At 50.5% G+C, this 18678-nt stretch overlaps 1 protein-coding gene across 7 annotated transcripts in view; it reads right to left on the bottom strand.

Moving 5' to 3' along the window:
- Positions 1-18678, bottom strand: part of ap3b2 (adaptor related protein complex 3 subunit beta 2) — a 202580-nt gene that overhangs the window by 139742 nt on the left and 44160 nt on the right. For 3 of the 7 annotated variants that reach the window (XM_085972166.1, XM_085972165.1, XM_085972167.1), the window contains exon 1: positions 4142-4955. The exons of 3 other annotated variants lie outside the window; for them this stretch is intronic. In XM_085972166.1, the coding sequence (XP_085828292.1) occupies positions 4142-4368 (227 nt within the window). In that variant the 5' untranslated portion in view covers positions 4369-4955. Of the gene's footprint in view, positions 1-4141; positions 4957-18678 lie in introns of those variants that run through there. One more of the 7 variants, XM_085972171.1, reaches the window with a different exon arrangement.

The following is an 18678-nucleotide window of genomic DNA, read 5'->3' as shown; positions in this document are numbered from 1 at the left end:
CTTCACCAAGCACTGATGCTCTTCTCAAAAAGCACACAAACCAGAATTAACTCCAGAAAGGAATTTTTTTTTAATGGAGGGTTTGCTGCTCGGGTAGTAGTAGTCACGTCAGCGGTGGCTCAGTGGGCAGCACCCTCACCTCGGAGTCAGAAGGTTGTGGGTTCGAGTCCCCACTCCAGGGACTTGAGCACAAAGACAGCTAGGCTGACTCTCCATCGCAGTGCTGAGGGAGTGCTGCGCTGTCTGATGAGACGTTAAACCGAGGCCCCATCTGCCCTCTCAAGTGAATGTAAAAAAAATCCCATGGCACTATTTCGAAGAAGAGCAGGGGGAGTTATCCCCAGTGTCCTGGGCCAATATTTATCCCTCAATCAAAATGACTAAAAACAGATTATCTGGTCATGATCCGTTTGTGGGTGCTTGCTGTGCGCAAATTGGCTGCCGTGTTTCCAACAATACAGCTGTGTCGCGCTTTGGGATGTCCGGAGGTGGGGAAAGGCGCTATAGAAATACAAGTCTTTCTTCACCAGGGCTGAAAGGCAGCGTTAACCATCTCACTGATCCCATGATGACCAATGCATTAACATCTTAATACAGGAAGTGCGATAATAAACCGTGTCCTACGCGCTATGTCTATGCAAAGTGGCATAACAAATTGCATTAGGTGCTGCTTGTTACAGCTCTGGGGAATGTTAATGGCTGTTCTGAGAAATACAACAGACTTGCAGAACATTCCAGTTTAATTGCCGCCCTCGTCCTCTCGGTGACCAATTAACTGTGCGGTGCGGGAGTGACTGCTCGCCGGCGGAAGTGATCAGCAAGGTGAGCACGACCGTGACTGAACCCTGGGATAGTTACGGTGACTGGGGCCTACGTAAAGCTCAGTGCGGTCAACGCAGCTGAGGATGGAAGAGTTGCTGGGAGAGAATGGAGGCCAAGGTTATACTGGCTCTGATAATGGAGGTGCCTTGGCTAAAGGTTGCTTTGATTGTCCAAGCACGATGGCACAGGCCTGGGTTTTCTGGGGGGAATCATAGAAACATAGAAGATAGGAGCAGGAGTAGGCCACTCGACCCCTCGAGCCTGCTCCGCCATTTAATGAGATAATGGCTGATCATCCAAATTCAGTACCCGGTCCCTGCTTTCTCCCCATATCCCTTGATCCCTTTAGCCTCAAGAAATATATCTAACTCCTTCTTGAATATATTTAATGAATTGGCCTCAACTGCCCTGTGTGGCAGAGAATTCCACAGGTTCACCACTCTCTGGGTGAAGAAATTCCTCCTCATCTCAGTCCTAAATGGCTTACCCCTTATCCTTAGACTGTGACCCCTGGTTCTGGACTCCCCTGACATCGGGAACATCCTTCCTGCATCTAGTCTGTCTAGTCCTGTTAGAATTTTATAAGTTTCAATGAGATCCCCTCTCATTCTTCTAAACTCCAACGAGTACAAGCCCAATCGACCCAATCTCTCCTCATACGTCATTCCTGCCATCCCAGGTATCAGCCTGGTGAATCTCCGCTGCTCTCCTTCCATGGCAAGAACATCCTTCCTCAGATAAGGCGACCAAAACTGCACACAATACTCAAGGTGTGGTCTCACCAAGGCCCTGTACAACTGCAGCAAGACATCCTTGCTCCTGTACTCGAACCCTCTCGCTACGAAGGCCAACATACGCTTGAAGTGCGTCACTGAATCATTTGCCCCTGCACCGTATGTCTTTAAAAGGGGTGATCCTACAGTGTGGGGCAGAGACACTGCCAGGCAAGAATTCCTCGGGTGAGTGGCCCTCGTCAAGATTTCCTCTGCTCGCCGTTTCTCTTTAAAAGAAAATGTCCGTACGGTTTAACAAGAGTCAGGATCTCGCTGGGAATATCCCTCATTGAGCGTCAGTGTCACGTTTGGTAGCTCTCTCGTCTCAGAGTCAGTCAGTCATGGGTTCGAGCCCCACTCCAAAGACCTGAGCACAAAATCTAGGCTGACCCTGTACAGAGGGGGCCTCCGCTGCACTGTTAGAAGTGGCGTCGCTTGGTTGAGGTCCCGTCTGTCTATTCGTAAGAAATAGGAGCAGGAGTCGGCCATTTGGCCCTTCGAGCCTGCTCCGCCATTCAATAAGATCATGGCTGATCTTCTACCTCATCATCACTTTCCTGCACTATCCCCATATCCCTAGATTCCCTTAATATCCAAAAATCTATCGATCTCTGTCTTGAATATACTCAATGACCGAGCCTCCACAGCCCTCTGGGGTAGAGAATTCCAAAGATTCACCACTCTCTGAGTGAAGAAATTTCTCCTCATCTCAGTCTTGAATGGCCGACCCTTTATTCTGAGACTATGCCCCCTGGTTCTAGACTCCCCAGCCAGGGGAAACATCCTCCCTGCATCTACCCTGTCTAGCCCTGTAAGAATTTTATCTGTTTTATTTTATATGAAGCAGATTTTATATTTTGTACAAGACAAGACATAAAAGATCCCACGGCACTATTCGAAGCAGTTGAATTCACACAATGTTATTCGAGGAAGAGCGGGGGAGTTCTCCCCGGTGTCCTGGCCAATACTTATCCCTCAGCTAACATCACCAAGAGAGATTATCTGGTCATTTATTTCACTGATGTCTACTGGACCTCACTGTGCACAAATTGTGTTTGCCTACATCACAACAGGGACCACAGTTCAAAAATTCATTGAATATAACGTACTGCCCGAGGACTTGAAAGAGGAGGTACAGATCAGCTGTGATCCAATAGAACGACGGAACAGGTTCGAGGGGCTGAATGGCCCTCTCCTGTTCCTGTATAAATGCTCTCTCAGGTGGACATAAAAGATCTCACGGCACTATTTCGAAGAAGAACAGGGGGAGTTATCCCCGGTGTCCTGGCCTATATTTATCCCTCAATCAACGTCACAAAAAACAGATTATCTGGTCATTATCACATTGCTGTTTGTGGGAGCTTGCTGTGCGCAAATTGGCTGCCGCGTTTCCCACATTACAACAGTGACCACACTTCATTGGCTGTAAAGCGCTTTGAGACGTCCGATGGTCGTGAAAGGCGCTATATAAATGCAAGTCTTTCAATTGTTTCGGTGTTGTAACTTACTCCGAGCCTCACAGCTACGGTTTGCCATTCCCCCGTAACACCCGATGATATAAAACTCGGCATCTCTTCAATTCGTCTCGCGTGACTGGGCTACCAGAGTCGGCAGTTTTGCAACAAGCTGCCAACATACAGCCAGCGCCATCAAAACAAATGGCTTGCCACAAAAAACTTGAATGAAACCAGCACTCAAATCTGCAGCCGTCACCAAGAGCAACGCAGGCAGTTTCAGGCGCACGGTAGGTCGCGCAGGTTCAAGTCACGCCGAAAACCTGACCCGCCCCCCCCCCCCCGCCCCGCCAATAACGGAGTGTCAGCCAGTGGCTCAGTGGGCAGCACTCTCCCTCTGAGTCAGAAGGTTGTGGGGTTCAAGTCCCACTCCAGAGACTTGAGCACAAAAATCTAGGCTGACACTCCAGCGCCGCACTGTCGGAGGTGCCGTCTTTCAGATGAGACGTTAAACCGAGGCTCCGTCTGCCCTCCCGGGTAGATGTGAAAGATCCCCGCTGCACTAGCTCGAAGAAGTGCTGGAGAGTTATCCCCGGTGTCCTGGCCAATGTTCCCTCTTATTTATTTTGTTGCGGGGGGGCGCGGCTGCTTTAAGGGGCCGAGTGGCCCCCTTCACAAAATCGACATTGAAAAAGCCGGTCCCGGGCTGCGCGGGACAGGGGGGGGGGCGCATAGAGGCACACAGGCGGAACGTTGGGCCTGGGGCCAACATTTATCCCTCAACCAACATCACTAAAAAAAAAGACACGATCCGGTCATTCCCACATTGCGGTTCGTCGGGATCTTGCTGTGCACAAATCGGTTGTCGCGTTTCCTACATTACAACAAGTGACCACACGTCAAAAATTAAATAAGTACTTCATTGGCTGGAAAGCGCTTTGGGACGTCCCGAGATGATGAAAGGCGCTATAGAAATGCAAGTTCCTTCTCCCTTTGCTGCCTTGTGACCCCAGTCTGTAAATACCCGAGGGGTGGGGGTCTTTGCTACGTGACCATCGCCCCCGCAGGATCCGCCTGCCGCGCGTCTCCTACCGGATGGAGTGTGCCTGGCCCGGGTCGGCCGGCTCGTCCCCTTGGCGCTCGGGCTCCGGCGAGGCTTTGAGCAGCTTCAGCTCGTCGGGCTGCACCGCGTTGTACCAGGTCTGCTGGCCCCCCGCCTCCGAGTTCAGCACCGGGCTCTTGGCTTCCTCCTGGCACAGTGGCTTGATCAGGTTCGCCGCCGTCACCGGCAGCTGCAGAAACCTCTGCATCGGTTTCATCCTGCTCGCTGGCCAAGGCAAACGGGCTGCTCGCCCAGCACCGAGTGAAGGAATTCCACTTGGAGCAGCTTCTGGAGTGATGGATGCTCGTCCAGCTCCCAAATCCCTCTGTGACTCGCACAGCTCTCTCTGTCTTTCTCGGTATATCTGTCTCTCTCTTTCTGTGCGTGCGTCTCCTTGTCTTCGTCTGTCTCTCTGTCTGTCTCTCTCTTTGTGCCTGTCTGTGTGTGTGTGTGTGTGTGTGTGTGTGTGTGTGTGTGTGTCTGTCTGTCTCTTGGTGTGTCTGTCTCTGTGTGTGTGTGCCTTTGTCTTCTTCTCTGTCTCTCTCTGTGTGTGTTTCTGTCTGTGCGTGTGTGTCTCTGTCTCGGTGTGCCTTTGTCTTTCGCTCTGTATGTCTCTGTGTCTGTAGGTGTGTGCGTCTCTGTCTCTCTCTCTGTCTCTCCCAGTCTGTGTGTGTGTGTGTGTGTGTGTGTCTCTCTCTCTCTCCACCCCTCTCTCTCCCCCAGAGCTGCTTCTCACTCACTGCCTCTGTCTGTCTGCTTCCACTCTCTCAGCCACGTTTACAGGCTCCCCCCTCCCCTCCCCTCGCCAGTTCTTCCCACTGACGTGTGAGTCAGCAGTCGCAGTGCGAGAGGCAGCCTCCCACCCACGGAGCTCCTTCGCATCACATGACAGCCCAGCCAGTCCGAGTCAGGGGAAACATTACACCACAACCTGCCTGGAGAAACCGGACACCCCTCCCCACACACACACACACCGGGGGGGGTTCAGTCTCCTCCACAGGACCGGCCAGACAGATTAAAGCCATGGCTGCTCAGAGCCATTTCCCCCCGCCCCGGCTCACGGTTTTCATTCAGTGCAGGCTGGCTCTCTGATGAAAGTTACTGTTCAATCATCAGTTGGAGACAGAGCTGCCGCCCTCCAAGCTCAGTGCGAGTGGCTCTGATCGTCCGTCCATCCCCTGGCTCACACCCCCCATCTCTCCCCCCCTCCATCTCTCCCCCCCCTCCAATCTCTCCCCCCCTCCCTCCCCGCCATCTCTCCCATCTCTCCCCCCCTCATCTCTCCCCCCCTCCCATCTCTACCCTCCTCCCTCTCCCCCCCACCATCTCTCCCCCATCTCACGCCCCCTCCCTCCCCGCCATCTCTCCCCCCTCCCATCTCTCCCCCCCTCATCTCTCCCCCCTCCCATCTCTCCCCCCCTCATCTCTCCCCCCCTCCCATCTTTACCCCCCTCCCTCTCCCTCCCTCCCCCCCTCATCTCTCCCCCCTCCCATCTTTACCCCCCTCCCTCTCCCCCCCTCCCTCCCCCACCATCTCTCCCCCCATCTCTGCCCCCCCCCCTCCCCATCTCTCCCATAAAAAAAGCAAACCAAGCACTAGGGTTTATTTCTAGAGGGATAGAATTGAAAAGTAGGGAAGTTATGCTAAACCTGTATCGAACCTTGGTTAGACCACACTTGGAGCACTGTGCACAGTTCTGGTCGCCATTTTATAAAAAGGATATAGAGGCACTGGAGAGGGTGCAGAGAAGATTTACAAGGATGATACCAGAAATGCGAGGCTATACATATCAGGAAAGGATGAACAGGCTGGGTCTCTTTACTCTTGACAAAAGGCTGAGGGGTGACCTAATAGAGGTCTTTAAAATTATGAAAGGTTTGGATCGAGTGGATACAGAGAGAATGTTTCCACTTGTGGGGAAGAGCAAAACTAGAGGCCATCAATATAAGATAGTCACCAAGAAATCCAATAGGGAATTCAGAAGAAACTTCTTTACCCAGAGAGTGGTGAGAATGTGGAACTCGCTACCACAGGGAGTGGTTGAAGCGAACAGTATCGATGCATTTAACTGGGGAGGCTGGACAAGCATATGAGGGAGAAGGGAATAGAGGGTTACGCTGATAGATTTGTAAGACGTAGGAGCAGGAATAGATCATTCGGCCCCTCGAGCCTGCTCCGCCATTCAATAAGATCATGGCTGATCTGATCTTGGCCTCAACTCCACTTCCCTGCCCGCTCCCCATAACCCTTGAGGAAAGACGGGAGGAGGCTCGAGTGGAGCACGAACGCCGGCATGGACTGGTTGGGCCGAATGGCCTGTTTCTGTGCCGTATATCCTGTGTGATCCTGTGTAAAGCAAAGGGCAAGGGGTAACAGGAATGGAAAGGGGAGGTGGAGTAGGGAAATTATCTGCACTTGGAATGGAGGGAACAACATGGAGATTTGCTGAGGACGCCAAACAGACAGAGGACTGGCAAATTGTAACAGAGATTGTGAAAGACTGCAGGAGGACACAGAGAGCGGAGCAGGATGGGTAGATTGGTGACAGGTGCAGTCTTTAAAAAAAATAACAATTCCCCTTGGGATGTGGGCGTTGCTGGCAAGGCCGGCATTTATTGCCCATCCCTAGTTGCCCTGAGAAGGGGGGTGATGGGTCACCTTCTTGATTCGCTGTAGCAGTCTCATCGACCACACCAAAGGGCAGTTAAGAGTCAACCACGTTGGTGTGGTGACTGGAGTCACCTATAGGCCCAGACCGGGTAAGGATCCCTAAAAAAAAGGACATTAGTGAACCGGTTGGGTATCCACGACAAGCTGACAGCGTCATGGTCACTTTTACGGAGACCAGCTCGAATGTAGTGGAATGAAGAATAAGGAAAGGACCTTACACACCAAATGGAAGACTTTAGACAAGGCGGAACAGCAGAGGCGGCCTCGGCCTGCAAGACACAGATCATTAAAACGAGGAGGGGAGCCGAGCATGGCGGCCAGAGGCCGAACCGTGAGAGGGAGAAGCGGGCCCCGGGCCGTCGGACCGTGGAGCCGGCGACGGTGAGGAGGAGGCCGCGGCGACCGGAGCATTCACATCCCGACAATGTGTTCGGCGAGTCGGGCGGAGGCGGCGCAGCGCAACGAGCAGCAGCAGCAGCCACGACGACCCGCTGCAGCACGTCGGCCGGCAGCTCCATGGCGGGAAGCTCGCAGTCTGACTGGGAGGAGGGGAGCCGGGCATGGTGGCCAAAGGTCGGATCGTGAGCGGGAGAAGCAGGCCACCACACGTGGAGCCGGCAACAGTGAGGAGGAGGCCGCAGTGACGAGGAGGACGGAGCGGCTGAGGGACATCGTGCACCCACTGCCACGGGAAGCCATTGTATTGACTCTCTGAACGCGGCGCTGTATGTATAGCTGACGCGTCCCAACGGGGAGTAAGCATTCCATTGTAATTGTACTTGTACTGGTTACATATGGCAAATAAAATTGAATTGAATTAAAAGGTGGCAGCACCAGTAGAGAAGGCCATCAAAGGTCAAGCAGAGTCTAGAAGGGTAGAGTACAACATCAAGGCGGCAATGCTGACCTCGTACAAGATCTTAGTTAGACCACATGGGATACTGTGTGGTTTTGTAAGAATATAAAAGCAATGCAATAAAAGGTACACAGCAGATTCACCAGGACGTTACACTTATGGAGAGAGAATTTGGAAGTTAAGGCTTTTTTGACTGGAGTGCAGAAGGTTAAGAGGTGGCCTGATAGAAGGTCTTTCAGATTATGAAGGGTTATGATCAGGTCAATAGATTGTTTCCTACGCTCAGTAATTCTATCAGGAGAGGGCATAAGTTCAGCATGATCACAAAAGAATTCAATAACAAACAACTTGTATTTATATAGCGCCTTTAACATAGTAAAACATCCCAAGGCGCTGCACAGGAGTATTTTAAGACAAAAAAATTTGACACCGAGCCACATAAGGATAAATTAGGGCAGGTGACCAAAAGCTTGGTCAAAGAGGTAGGTTTTAAGGAGCGTCTTAAAGGAGGAGAGAGAGGCGGAGAGGTTTAGGGAGGGAATTCCAGAGCTCAGGGCCCCAGGCAGCTGAAGGCACGGCCACCAATGGTTGAGCGATTATAATCAGGGATTCTCAAGAGGGCAGAATTAGAGGAGCACGGATATCTCGGGGGGGTTGTGGGGCTGGAGGAGATTACAGAGATAGGGAGGGGCGAGGCCATGGAGGGATTTGAAAACAAGGATGAGAATTTACACGAAATGTCTTTACACAGAGGGTGGTTAGAATGTGGAATCCTGGGCCACACACTCAAGTTGAAGCAGAATCCATAGCTTCTTTTAAAAAGAGAGCTGGATTTGTTACTTGAAAAAGAGGAAAGGGAGGAATAATAAGGCATATGGATAGTGAGCATCAGAGTGGGATCAGGCTGGGTGGGATATTAGAGGGTGCGGGGAGTGAGGGGGAGAGTGGGATTAGGCTGGGTGGGATATTAAAGGGGGCGGGGAGTGAGGGGGAGAGTGGGATTAGGCTGGGTGGGATATTAGAGGGTGCGGGGAGTGAGGGGGAGAGAGGGATTAGGCTGGGTGGGATATTAAAGGGGGCGGGGAGTGAGGGGGAGAGTGGGATTAGACTGGGTGGGATATTAAAGGGGGCGGGGAGTGAGGGGGAGATGGGATTAGACTGGGTTGGATATTAAAGGGTGTGGGGAGTGAGGGGAGAGTGCGATTAGACTGGGTGGGATATTAAAGGGTGTGGGGAGATGGGATTAGGCTGGGTTGGATATTAAAGGGTGCGGGGAGTGAGGGGGAGAGTGGGATTAGGCTGGGTGGGATATTAGAGGGTGCGGGGAGTGAGGGGGAGAGAGGGATTAGGCTGGGTGGGATATTAAAGGGGGCGGGGAGTGAGGGGGAGAGTGGGATTAGACTGGGTGGGATATTAAAGGGGGCGGGGAGTGAGGGGGAGATGGGATTAGACTGGGTGGGATATTAGAGGGTACGGGGAGTGAGGGGAGAGTGCGATTAGACTGGGTGGGATATTAGAGGGTACGGGGAGTGAGGGGGAGAGAGTGGGATTAGGCTGGGTTGGATATTAAAGGGTGCGGGGAGTGAGGGGGAGAGTGGGATTAGGCTGGGTGGGATATTAAAGGGGGCGGGGAGTGAGGGGGAGAGTGGGATTAGGCTGGGTGGGATATTAGAGGGTGCGGGGAGTGAGGGGGAGAGAGGGATTAGGCTGGGTGGGATATTAAAGGGGGCGGGGAGTGAGGGGGAGAGTGGGATTAGACTGGGTGGGATATTAAAGGGGGCGGGGAGTGAGGGGGAGATGGGATTAGACTGGGTGGGATATTAGAGGGTACGGGGAGTGAGGGGAGAGTGGGATTAGACTGGGTGGGATATTAGAGGGTACGGGGAGTGAGGGGGAGAGAGTGGGATTAGACTGGGTGGGATATTAGAGGGTACGGGGAGTGAGGGGGAGAGAGTGGGATTAGGCTGGGTGGGATATTAAAGGGTGCGGGGAGTGAGGGGGAGAGAGTGGGATTAGGCTGGGTGGGATATTAGAGGGTACGGGGAGTGAGGGGGAGAGAGTGGGATTAGGCTGGGTGGGATATTAAAGGGTGCGGGGAGTGACGGGGAGAGAGTGGGATTAGACTGGGTGGGATATTAGAGGGTGCGGGGAGTGAGGGGGAGAGAGTGGGATTAGGCTGGGTGGGATATTAGAGGGTACGGGGAGTGAGGGGGAGAGAGTGGGATTAGGCTGGGTGGGATATTCGAGGGTACGGGGAGTGAGGGGGAGAGAGTGGGATTAGGCTGGGTGGGATATTCGAGGGTACGGGGAGTGAGGGGGAGAGAGTGGGATTAGGCTGGGTGGGATATTAGAGGGTACGGGGAGTGAGGGGGAGAGAGTGGGATTAGGCTGGGTGGGATATTAAAGGGGCGGGGAGTGAGGGGGAGAGTGGGATTAGACTGGGTGGGATATTAGAGGGTATGGGGAGTGAGCAGGAGAGTGGGATTAGACTGGGTGGGATAGTAAAGGGTATGGGGAGTAAGGGGGAGAGTGGGATTAGACTGGGTGGGATATTAAAGGGTGTGGGGAGTGAGGGGAGAGTGCGATTAGACTGGGTGGGATATTAAAGGGTGTGGGGAGATGGGATTAGACTGGGTTGGATATTAAAGGGTGCGGGGAGTGAGGGGGAGAGTGGGATTAGACTGGGTGGGATATTAAAGGGTGCGGGGAGTGAGGGGGGAGAGTGGGATTAGACTGGGTGGGATATTAAAGGGTGCGTGGAGTGAGGGGGGAGAGTGGGATTAGACTGGGTGGGATATTAGAGGGTACGGGGAGTGAGGGGGAGAGAGTGGGATTAGACTGGGTTGGATATTAAAGGGTGCGGGGAGTGAGGGGGAGAGTGGGATTAGACTGGGTGGGATATTAAAGGGTGCGGGGAGTGAGGGGGGGAGAGTGGGATTAGACTGGGTGGGATATTAAAGGGTGCGGGGAGTGAGGGGGAGAGTGGGATTAGACTGGGTGGGATATTAAAGGGTGCGGGGAGTGAGGGGGAGTGGGATTAGAGTAGGTGTGATATTGAAAAGGAGTGAGAAGTGAGCAAGAGAGTGGCTCCTGACGAAAAACCCCAGCACAGATATGATGGGCTGAATGGCCTGATTCTGTGCTACAACTTTCTACGATTCTGGTGAACACTCAAAAGCAGTTGGAGGTCAAAGCTTATTATCCCGGGGGGGCGGGGGGGGATGGCACAGTGGGTTAAACACCGTCTTCTCGCCTGTCGAACCTGGCTTGGCTCTCGGTTTGTCACATTGTCTGAACACCTCGACATGTGGCCTACCTTGTAACACATTCCAGCCTACGTATCATCTCAGCAGAGTGGGAGGTGTTACAGATCGTGTTACAGCGACGGGAGTTGAACAACAAGGAATTCCTTTGGTGGAGGATCTGCTAGCAGCTGGTTCCAGAATAGGGACTGTCTAAAGCCTGGAGTCAGGGAATAGTGCGACACGTGAAGAGGTAAAGAAAGCGGAAGAAACTGAATGAAGAATTGAGCTTCCCGTAGTTTGCGACCTTCAGTGACTCACTAATAGGAAAACTTATGATCTGATTGATAAAACATGTTAAGCAGCCCTGAAGCCATTCAAAAGAATAGTCAATGTCATATGCTTTGTTACATGGGTATAAACATGACAGGTGTGATCTGCAGGTTTGTGTCTATGGGAGACCGTGCTAAGGGGAAATTTGTCGACAGTCAGGTTTACAAGAGTTCAGGTCCCCAGGACTGGGTAATGGGTTTTCACAGTAGGAACAACCTACTGTGTTTCACAGTAGGAACAACCAAAATTGAACAAACCACTCACTACATATACTTGGGCTTAAAAATCAGTTCTACGGGAAACTTCAAACTGGCTGTGAATGAACTGAAAGAGAAAGCAAGAAGGGCTTTCTATGCCATCAAAAAATCAATCCAAATAGAAATCCCAATTAGCATTTGGCTCAAAATTTTCAAATCAGTAATTGAACCAATTGCACTCTATGGCAGTGAGGTCTGGGGACCACTAACACAACAAGATTTTGCAAAATGGGACAAACACCCAATTGAGATCCTACATGCGGAATTCTGTAAAAGTATCCTCCGGACTCAAAGGAAAACAGTAAACAACGCATGCAGGGCGGAACTAGGCCAATACCCATTAATAATCACTATCCAAAAAAGAGCCACCAAATTTTGGAATCACCTACAAATGAGCAACCCCCAATGCTATCACTACGACGCCCTGAAATGCCAAGAGCTGACCATAAAGAAGAATACCCTCAGTCAACTAGTCCTGGGACTCAATAAAGTAACTACTAACAATACTAACAATAACCAGCCCCAGGACAGTGACAGGGTAACACAAAGAATTCGACCCAACACAATCGTCGCTAAGCAAAAGGAAAAATATCTGTCATATTGGGCAGAAACAACAAAAACCCAAAGCAAACTCAATTGCTACTTGGCCCTAAACAGACAATACAACATAGCTGATTACCTGACCATGGTAAAGGATAACAAACTGAGAAGAACCTTGACAAGGTACAGACTTAGCGAACATAGCCTAGCGATCGAAAAAGGCAGACACAGGCAGACCAGGCTGCCAAGAGAAGACAGGATATGCTCTCACTGCAGTCAGGGAGTAGTTGAGACAGAGATGCACTTCCTCACAGCCTGTGGAAAATATCAGGGCATCAGAGAGAATTTCTATCAAAAATTCTCACAAATATGCCCTGAATTCAGAAATCTGACTGACAACCAAAAACTCCCATTCCTACTGGGGGAGGAGAGAAGCTGTGTAACACTGGCGGCACACTATGTTACAGCTTGCCATGAACAGAGGGACAACCAGTAAACTAAGACAAGAATATATATAAACAAGGCGAAAATATATTTATAAACTCAGGGATATACCTGTTTATACACTGTATGAATGGAACCGCGTTTATGTGTTCAACCATAAATGTATTTTGATGCTTTGGCAACATAAGATGTACCTTATCATGCCAATAAAGCGATTTGTATTGTATTGTATTGGGTCTGGAGATGTGCAGCTCACTGCTGCCACCTGTCTTCAGCACTGCAAACATACACAAAATTAGAGGCCAACACAAAACAGGCACAGACACAGTCAACCGTGGCTCAGTAGCAGCACACTCGCCTCGGGGGGTCAGAGGGTCGTGGGTTCATCGTCCCAAAGAGAGCACAAAATCTAGGCTGACAGAGCCCTGCAATGGCTTCTCTTACCGTCCTTGCTCCATTACCATATAAAAGGGCCAGCCATTCAGGACTGAGCTGAGGAGAAATTTCTTCACACAGAGGGTGGTGAATCTTTGGAATTCTCTACCCCAGAGGGTGGTGGAGGCTCAGTCATTGGGTATATTCAAAATAAAAGTCGATAGATTTCTGACTAGTAAGGGCATCAAGGGATATGGCGATAAGGCCGGTGAATGGAGTTGAGGTAGAAGATCAGCCATGATCTCATTGACTGGCGGAGCAGGCTCGAAGGGCCGAATGGCCTCCTCCTGCTCCTATTTCTTATGTTCTTATCTCTGGAGTCTCCCAAGGATCTATCCTTGCCCCCCCGCCCCCCCCGCCTCCCCATCTATAGAGGAGGTTTACCAGGGATGAGGGGCTTCAGTTATGAGGAGAGGTTGGAAAAGTTAGGACTGTTCTTCTCGGAACACAGAAGGTTCAGAGGTGACCCAATAGAGGTTTTCAAGATGATGAGAGGTTTTGATCGAGTAGATCGAGAAAAACTATTCCCCCTGGCGAGTGGGTCAATAACCAGAGGTCATAGATTTAAAATCATTGACAAAAAATCTAGAGGGGAGATGAGGAGAATTTTTTCACTCAGGAGCTGTTGGGATCTGGAATTAACTGCCTGAAAAAGGCGGTGGAAGCTGATTCCATTAATAATTTTAAGATGGAGTTGGACGGGTGCTGGAGGATGAGGAGCTTACAGGGTTACGGTCAAAGAGCGGGGGTGTGGGACTGAGCATGACTGTTCTTTCAAAGAGCTAGCACAGGCACGACGGGCCGAATAGCCTCCTTCTGTGCTGCAAGTTTCTATGATTCTACCTACAGGCTGCCCCTCAGCGACATCATCCTGGTCCATCAACGCCTCAATTTTAAAAATTCCCCATCCTCGTTTTCAAATCACTCCACAGCCTCGCCCCTCCCTACCTTCATAACCTCCTCCAGCTCGACAACCCTCCGAGAGCTCTGCGCTCCTCCAATACTGGCCTCTTGCACATCCCCAATTTTCATCGCTCCACCATTGGCGGCCCCGAGCACTGAAATTCACTCCCCAAACTTCTCCGCCTCTCACTCCTGCTTTGAGATGCTCTTTAAAACCTACCTCTTTGACCAAGCTTTTGATCACCTGTCCCAATACGTGACTCGGTGAAGCGCCTTGGGACGTTAAAGGTGCTGTATAAATGCAAGTTGTTTTTGGAGAGCTGCACTGTCGGAGGTGCCATCTTTCGGATGAGACGTTACAACCTGCTCTCAGGTGGATGTAAAAGATCCCTTGGCACTATTTCGAAGAAGAGCAGGAGAGTTCTCCCCGGTGTCCTGGTCAATATTTATCCCTCAGCTAATACCCAAAACAGATTATCTGGCTATTTATCTCATTGGCAGCCACGTTTCCAACATTAGAACAGTGACTGCATTCCAAAAGTACTTCATTAGCTGTAAAGCGCTTTGAGAAGTCCTGAAAGGCACTATAGAAATACAAGTCTTACAGAAGAACATAAGAAATAGGAGCAGGAGTCGGCCATACGGCCCCTCGAGCCTGCTCCGCCATTCAATAAGATCATGGCTGATCATCGACCTCAACTCCACTTTCCCGCCCGATCTCCATATCCCTCGATTCCCCGAGAGTCCAAAAATCTATCTCAGCCTTGAATATACTCAACGACTCGGCATTCACAGCCCTCTGGGGCAGAGAATTCCAAAGATTCACAACCCTCTGAGTGAAGAAATTCCTCCTCATCTCGGTCCTAAATGGCTGACCCCTTATTCTGAGACTATACCCCCTAGCTCTAGACACTCCAGCAGGGGAAACAACCTCTCGGCATCTACCCTGTCAATCCCCCTCAGAATCTTGTATGTTTCAATGAGATCACCTCTCATTCTTCTAAACTCCAGAGAGTATCGGCCCATTCTACACAATCTCTCCTCATAGGACAGCCCTCTCATCCCAGGAATCAATCTAGTTTACCTTCATTGCACCGCCTCCAAGGCAAGTATATCTTTCCTTAGATAAGGAGACCAAAACTGTGCACAGTACTCCAGGTGTGGTCTCACCAGGGCCCTGTATAATTGTAGCAAGACTTCCTTATTCTTATACTCCAACCCCCTTGCAATAAAGGCCAACATGCCATTTGCCTTCCTTATTGCTTGCTGTACCTGCATGCTAGCTTTCTGTGTTTCTCGCACAAGGACACCCAAATCTCTCTGAACACCAACGTTTGAAAAGTTTCTCACCATTTAAAAAATATTCTGTTTTTCTTTCTTTCTTTTCCTTTTGTGGGAAGATACTGGGTACGGGAGCCAAGGATGTCAGGTCCGACAACGGAACCTGCCACCCCTGAGAAAGGGTTGAAGAAAGCCGACTTCAAGACGGCCAGGAAGGACAACAAAGTGGAGAAGTTCTAGGAAGAAGACGTTACTCCATCTACGTCTACAAGGCGATGGAGCTGGTTCACCCAGACACTGCCATCTCCTCCAAGGCTGTGAGCATCTGTTATCGCCACCTTCCAACGCACCACTCTGAAGCTTCCCGCCTGGCCCGTTACAACAAGCTCTCCACCATCTCCTTGAAGGAGATCCAGACCGCTGCGCGCCCACTGTTGCCCGGGGAGCTGGCCAAGCTCGCGGTGGCGGAAGGGAGCGAGGACAGTGATCAAGCACGCCAGCTCCAAGTGAAACCCCCTGTGGTGTTGCACTATCAAAAAAAAGCTCACGTTCGAGAGGCACGCACACACTTACAGATACAGAGGCGCGCATGCATCAAAACTTCCCTACTTTTATACTCCATCCCCCTTGCAATAAAGGCTAACATTCCATTAGCCTTCCTAATTACTTGCTGTACCTGCATGCTAACCTTTTGTGTTTCATGTACTAGGACGCCCGGTTCCCTCTGTACCACAGCATTTTGTAGTCTCTCTCCATTTAAATAATAATTTGTTTTTTCGTTCTTCCTTCCAAAATGAATAACCTCACATTTTCCCACATTATACTCCATCTGCCAAATTTTTGCCCACTCACTGAACCTACTTATATTCCTTTGCAGACTCTGTGTCCTCTTCACAACTTGCTAACCCACCTATCTTTGTATCATCAGCAAATTTGGCTGCAGTACACTCGGTCCCTTCATCCAAGCAACTCGCTGTGTGAGCGGCATGTGTTAGGCGTTAGCCGGGGCTCAGCGATTATGTAGCACTTGTCACGAACTCAGGACATCGTCAAGATGCAACTGTGACGATTTGTAAAGTGCAAACTCCAAAGCCAAGCAAATTCTGCGCATCTATAATTTTTTTTTACAGCCAATGAAGTGCGGTCACTGTAGTAACGTAGGAAACAAAGAGCAATGTGATAAAGACCAGGTAATCAGTTTACGTGATGGTGGTTGAGGGAGAAATATTGGCCGGGACACCGAGGAAGAACTCTTTGCGGAACACCTCCGTTCAGTCCGTAAGGGTGACCCCGAGCTTCCGGTCGCCTGTCATTTTAATTCACCGCCCCATTCCCACTCAGACCTCACCGTACTCGGGCTCTTGCATTGTTCCACGGAAGCTCAGCGTAAACTCGAGGAACAGCACCTCATCTTCCGATTAGGCACTTTACAGCCTTCCGGACTCAATATCGAGTTCAACAATTTCAGATCATAACCTCGGCCCCTATTACATTTTTATATATATTTTTTATCCACACCTTTGTTTTGTGCCCTTCCCCCTTTTTTTCTCTCCCACATGGCAACTGTCTCCCATTCTGCCAGCGCATTTCACACCTAATCTAGAGCCGTCTTTTGTCTCCACTAGTCCGATCACCATCTCGTCTGGTTTTGAATACCTCTTAATGTCTCTTCACTTCTCTTTTGTTCTTTCATCCTCATTTCCCAGCCCCCAAACTGGCCTTTTAATCCGTTTCATTTCCTGTGTTTTCTCAGTCCTGACGAAGGGTTTCGACCTGAAACGTTGACTCTATTTCTCTCTCCACGGATGCCGCCTGGCCTGCTGAGTTTATCCAGCATTTTCTGTTGTTATACGAGGGAGAACGCCCCCTGCTCTTCATTCACAGTCACCCGAGACAGCAGTGCCATATGATGACCACCACCAGAAGGCGAGATTGCATCAGGTCAGTGAAACGGCCCGATGTGGCAAAGATCGGCGGGGAAAAAATAGAGCACTTCAAACAGCAGGGAAAGATTTCAATTTGAATTTTTGATAACGGATGAACTTAAGCAACGTGCAGCGGCAGAGCAGGAGCCCTGTGTACCGCAACAGGAGTGAAGAAGTCAATGAAAGACCCATCGCTGTGTTGTAAAGTACGAGAGTTACAGGCTTCCCTTCCCGGACAGGGATTTGGAACCTGCCTTGGTACAGAGGTGAATCGACACGCACAGGACAGCCCAGTCGGAGAATCTCCAGGATAATGGCGAATACAATTCCGGACTCGGACTATCTTTCTCAGCTGCCTCATTACACTGCAGAGACAGCCAACAACAACAACAACTTGTATTTATATAGTGCCTTTAACGTAGTAAATTGTCCCAAGGTGCTTCACAGCAGTGTTACAAGACAAAAACATTTGCCGCCGATCCACATAAGGATAAATTAGGGCAGGTGACCAAAAGCTTGGTCAAAGAGGTCGATTTTAAGGAGCGTCTTAAAGGAGGAAAGAGAGGTAGCGAGGCGGAGAGGTTTAGGCAGGGAATTCCAGAGCTTAGGGCCTAGGCAACAGAAGGCACGGCCACCAATGGTTGAGCGATTATAATCAGGGATGCTCAAGAGGGCAGAATTGGAGGAGCGCAGATATCTCTGGGGGGGGGGGGGTGGTTGTGGGGCTGAAGGAGATTAGAGAGAGATAGGGAGGGGCAAGGCCATGGAGAGATTTGAACTGTGCTGCCTGAACTGTGCAAAAGAAAAGGGCCTACGTGCCTGAGCACCAGTGGTTCTTAGACAGACACGTGTGCCTCATCGCACGGCAGTTCCAGCTCGACTCTGTGGTCGCACTCTCACCTCAGAGGCAGACGGTCACGTATTCAAACCCCATTTCCCAGCCCCCAAACTGGCCTTTTAATCCGTTTCATTTCCTGTGTTTTCTCAGTCCTGACGAAAGGTCTGCGACCTGAAACGTTAACTCTGTTTCTCTCTCCACGGATGTTGAGTTTTTCCAGCACTTTCTGTCATTATATGAGGGAGAGCTCCCCCTGCTCTTCTTTCTTTCATATTCACGTGGGCTTGAGCCCACGAATATATAATCTAGTAGATCTTTGAGCCAGTTGGGTTTTTAAACACAATCCAACAGCTTCACCACCAGAGGGCGTGACTGCATCAGGTCAGTGAAACGGCCCAAACGGTTATAAGACAATGTGGCAAAGATCGGCGGGGGAAAAAATAGAGCGGCTTTATTTCCAGATTTTAAAATCCCGAATTCAAAATCCTCAAACTGCCTCGGTGCAACTTCAACCTCACGTTCCCTGGATTACTTGTCCGGCAACAATATCAAAAAAGCTGTCGCATTGTCGTTAACAACCCAACCGGTTCACTAAACGTCCTGCAGGGAAGGAAACCCCTGCCGTCCTTACCCGGTCTGGGCCTACTGGTGACTCCAGTCCCACACCGATGTGGCAGACTCTTAACCAACCACAATCTGGAGTATTGTGTGCAGTTTTGGTCGCCTTATCTGAGGAAGGATGTTCTTGCCATGGAGAGAGTGCGGCGAAGATTCACCAGACTGATACCTGGGATGGCAGGAA

This window comes from Somniosus microcephalus, chromosome 32, assembly GCF_052327205.1.
Source record: "Somniosus microcephalus isolate GS21.2 chromosome 32, FLI_Smic_1.0, whole genome shotgun sequence".
NCBI classification, from domain to species: Eukaryota; Metazoa; Chordata; class Chondrichthyes; order Squaliformes; family Somniosidae; genus Somniosus; species Somniosus microcephalus.
Note: the sequence above shows the minus strand (reverse complement) of the source record. Positions and strands in the feature narration are given on the sequence as shown.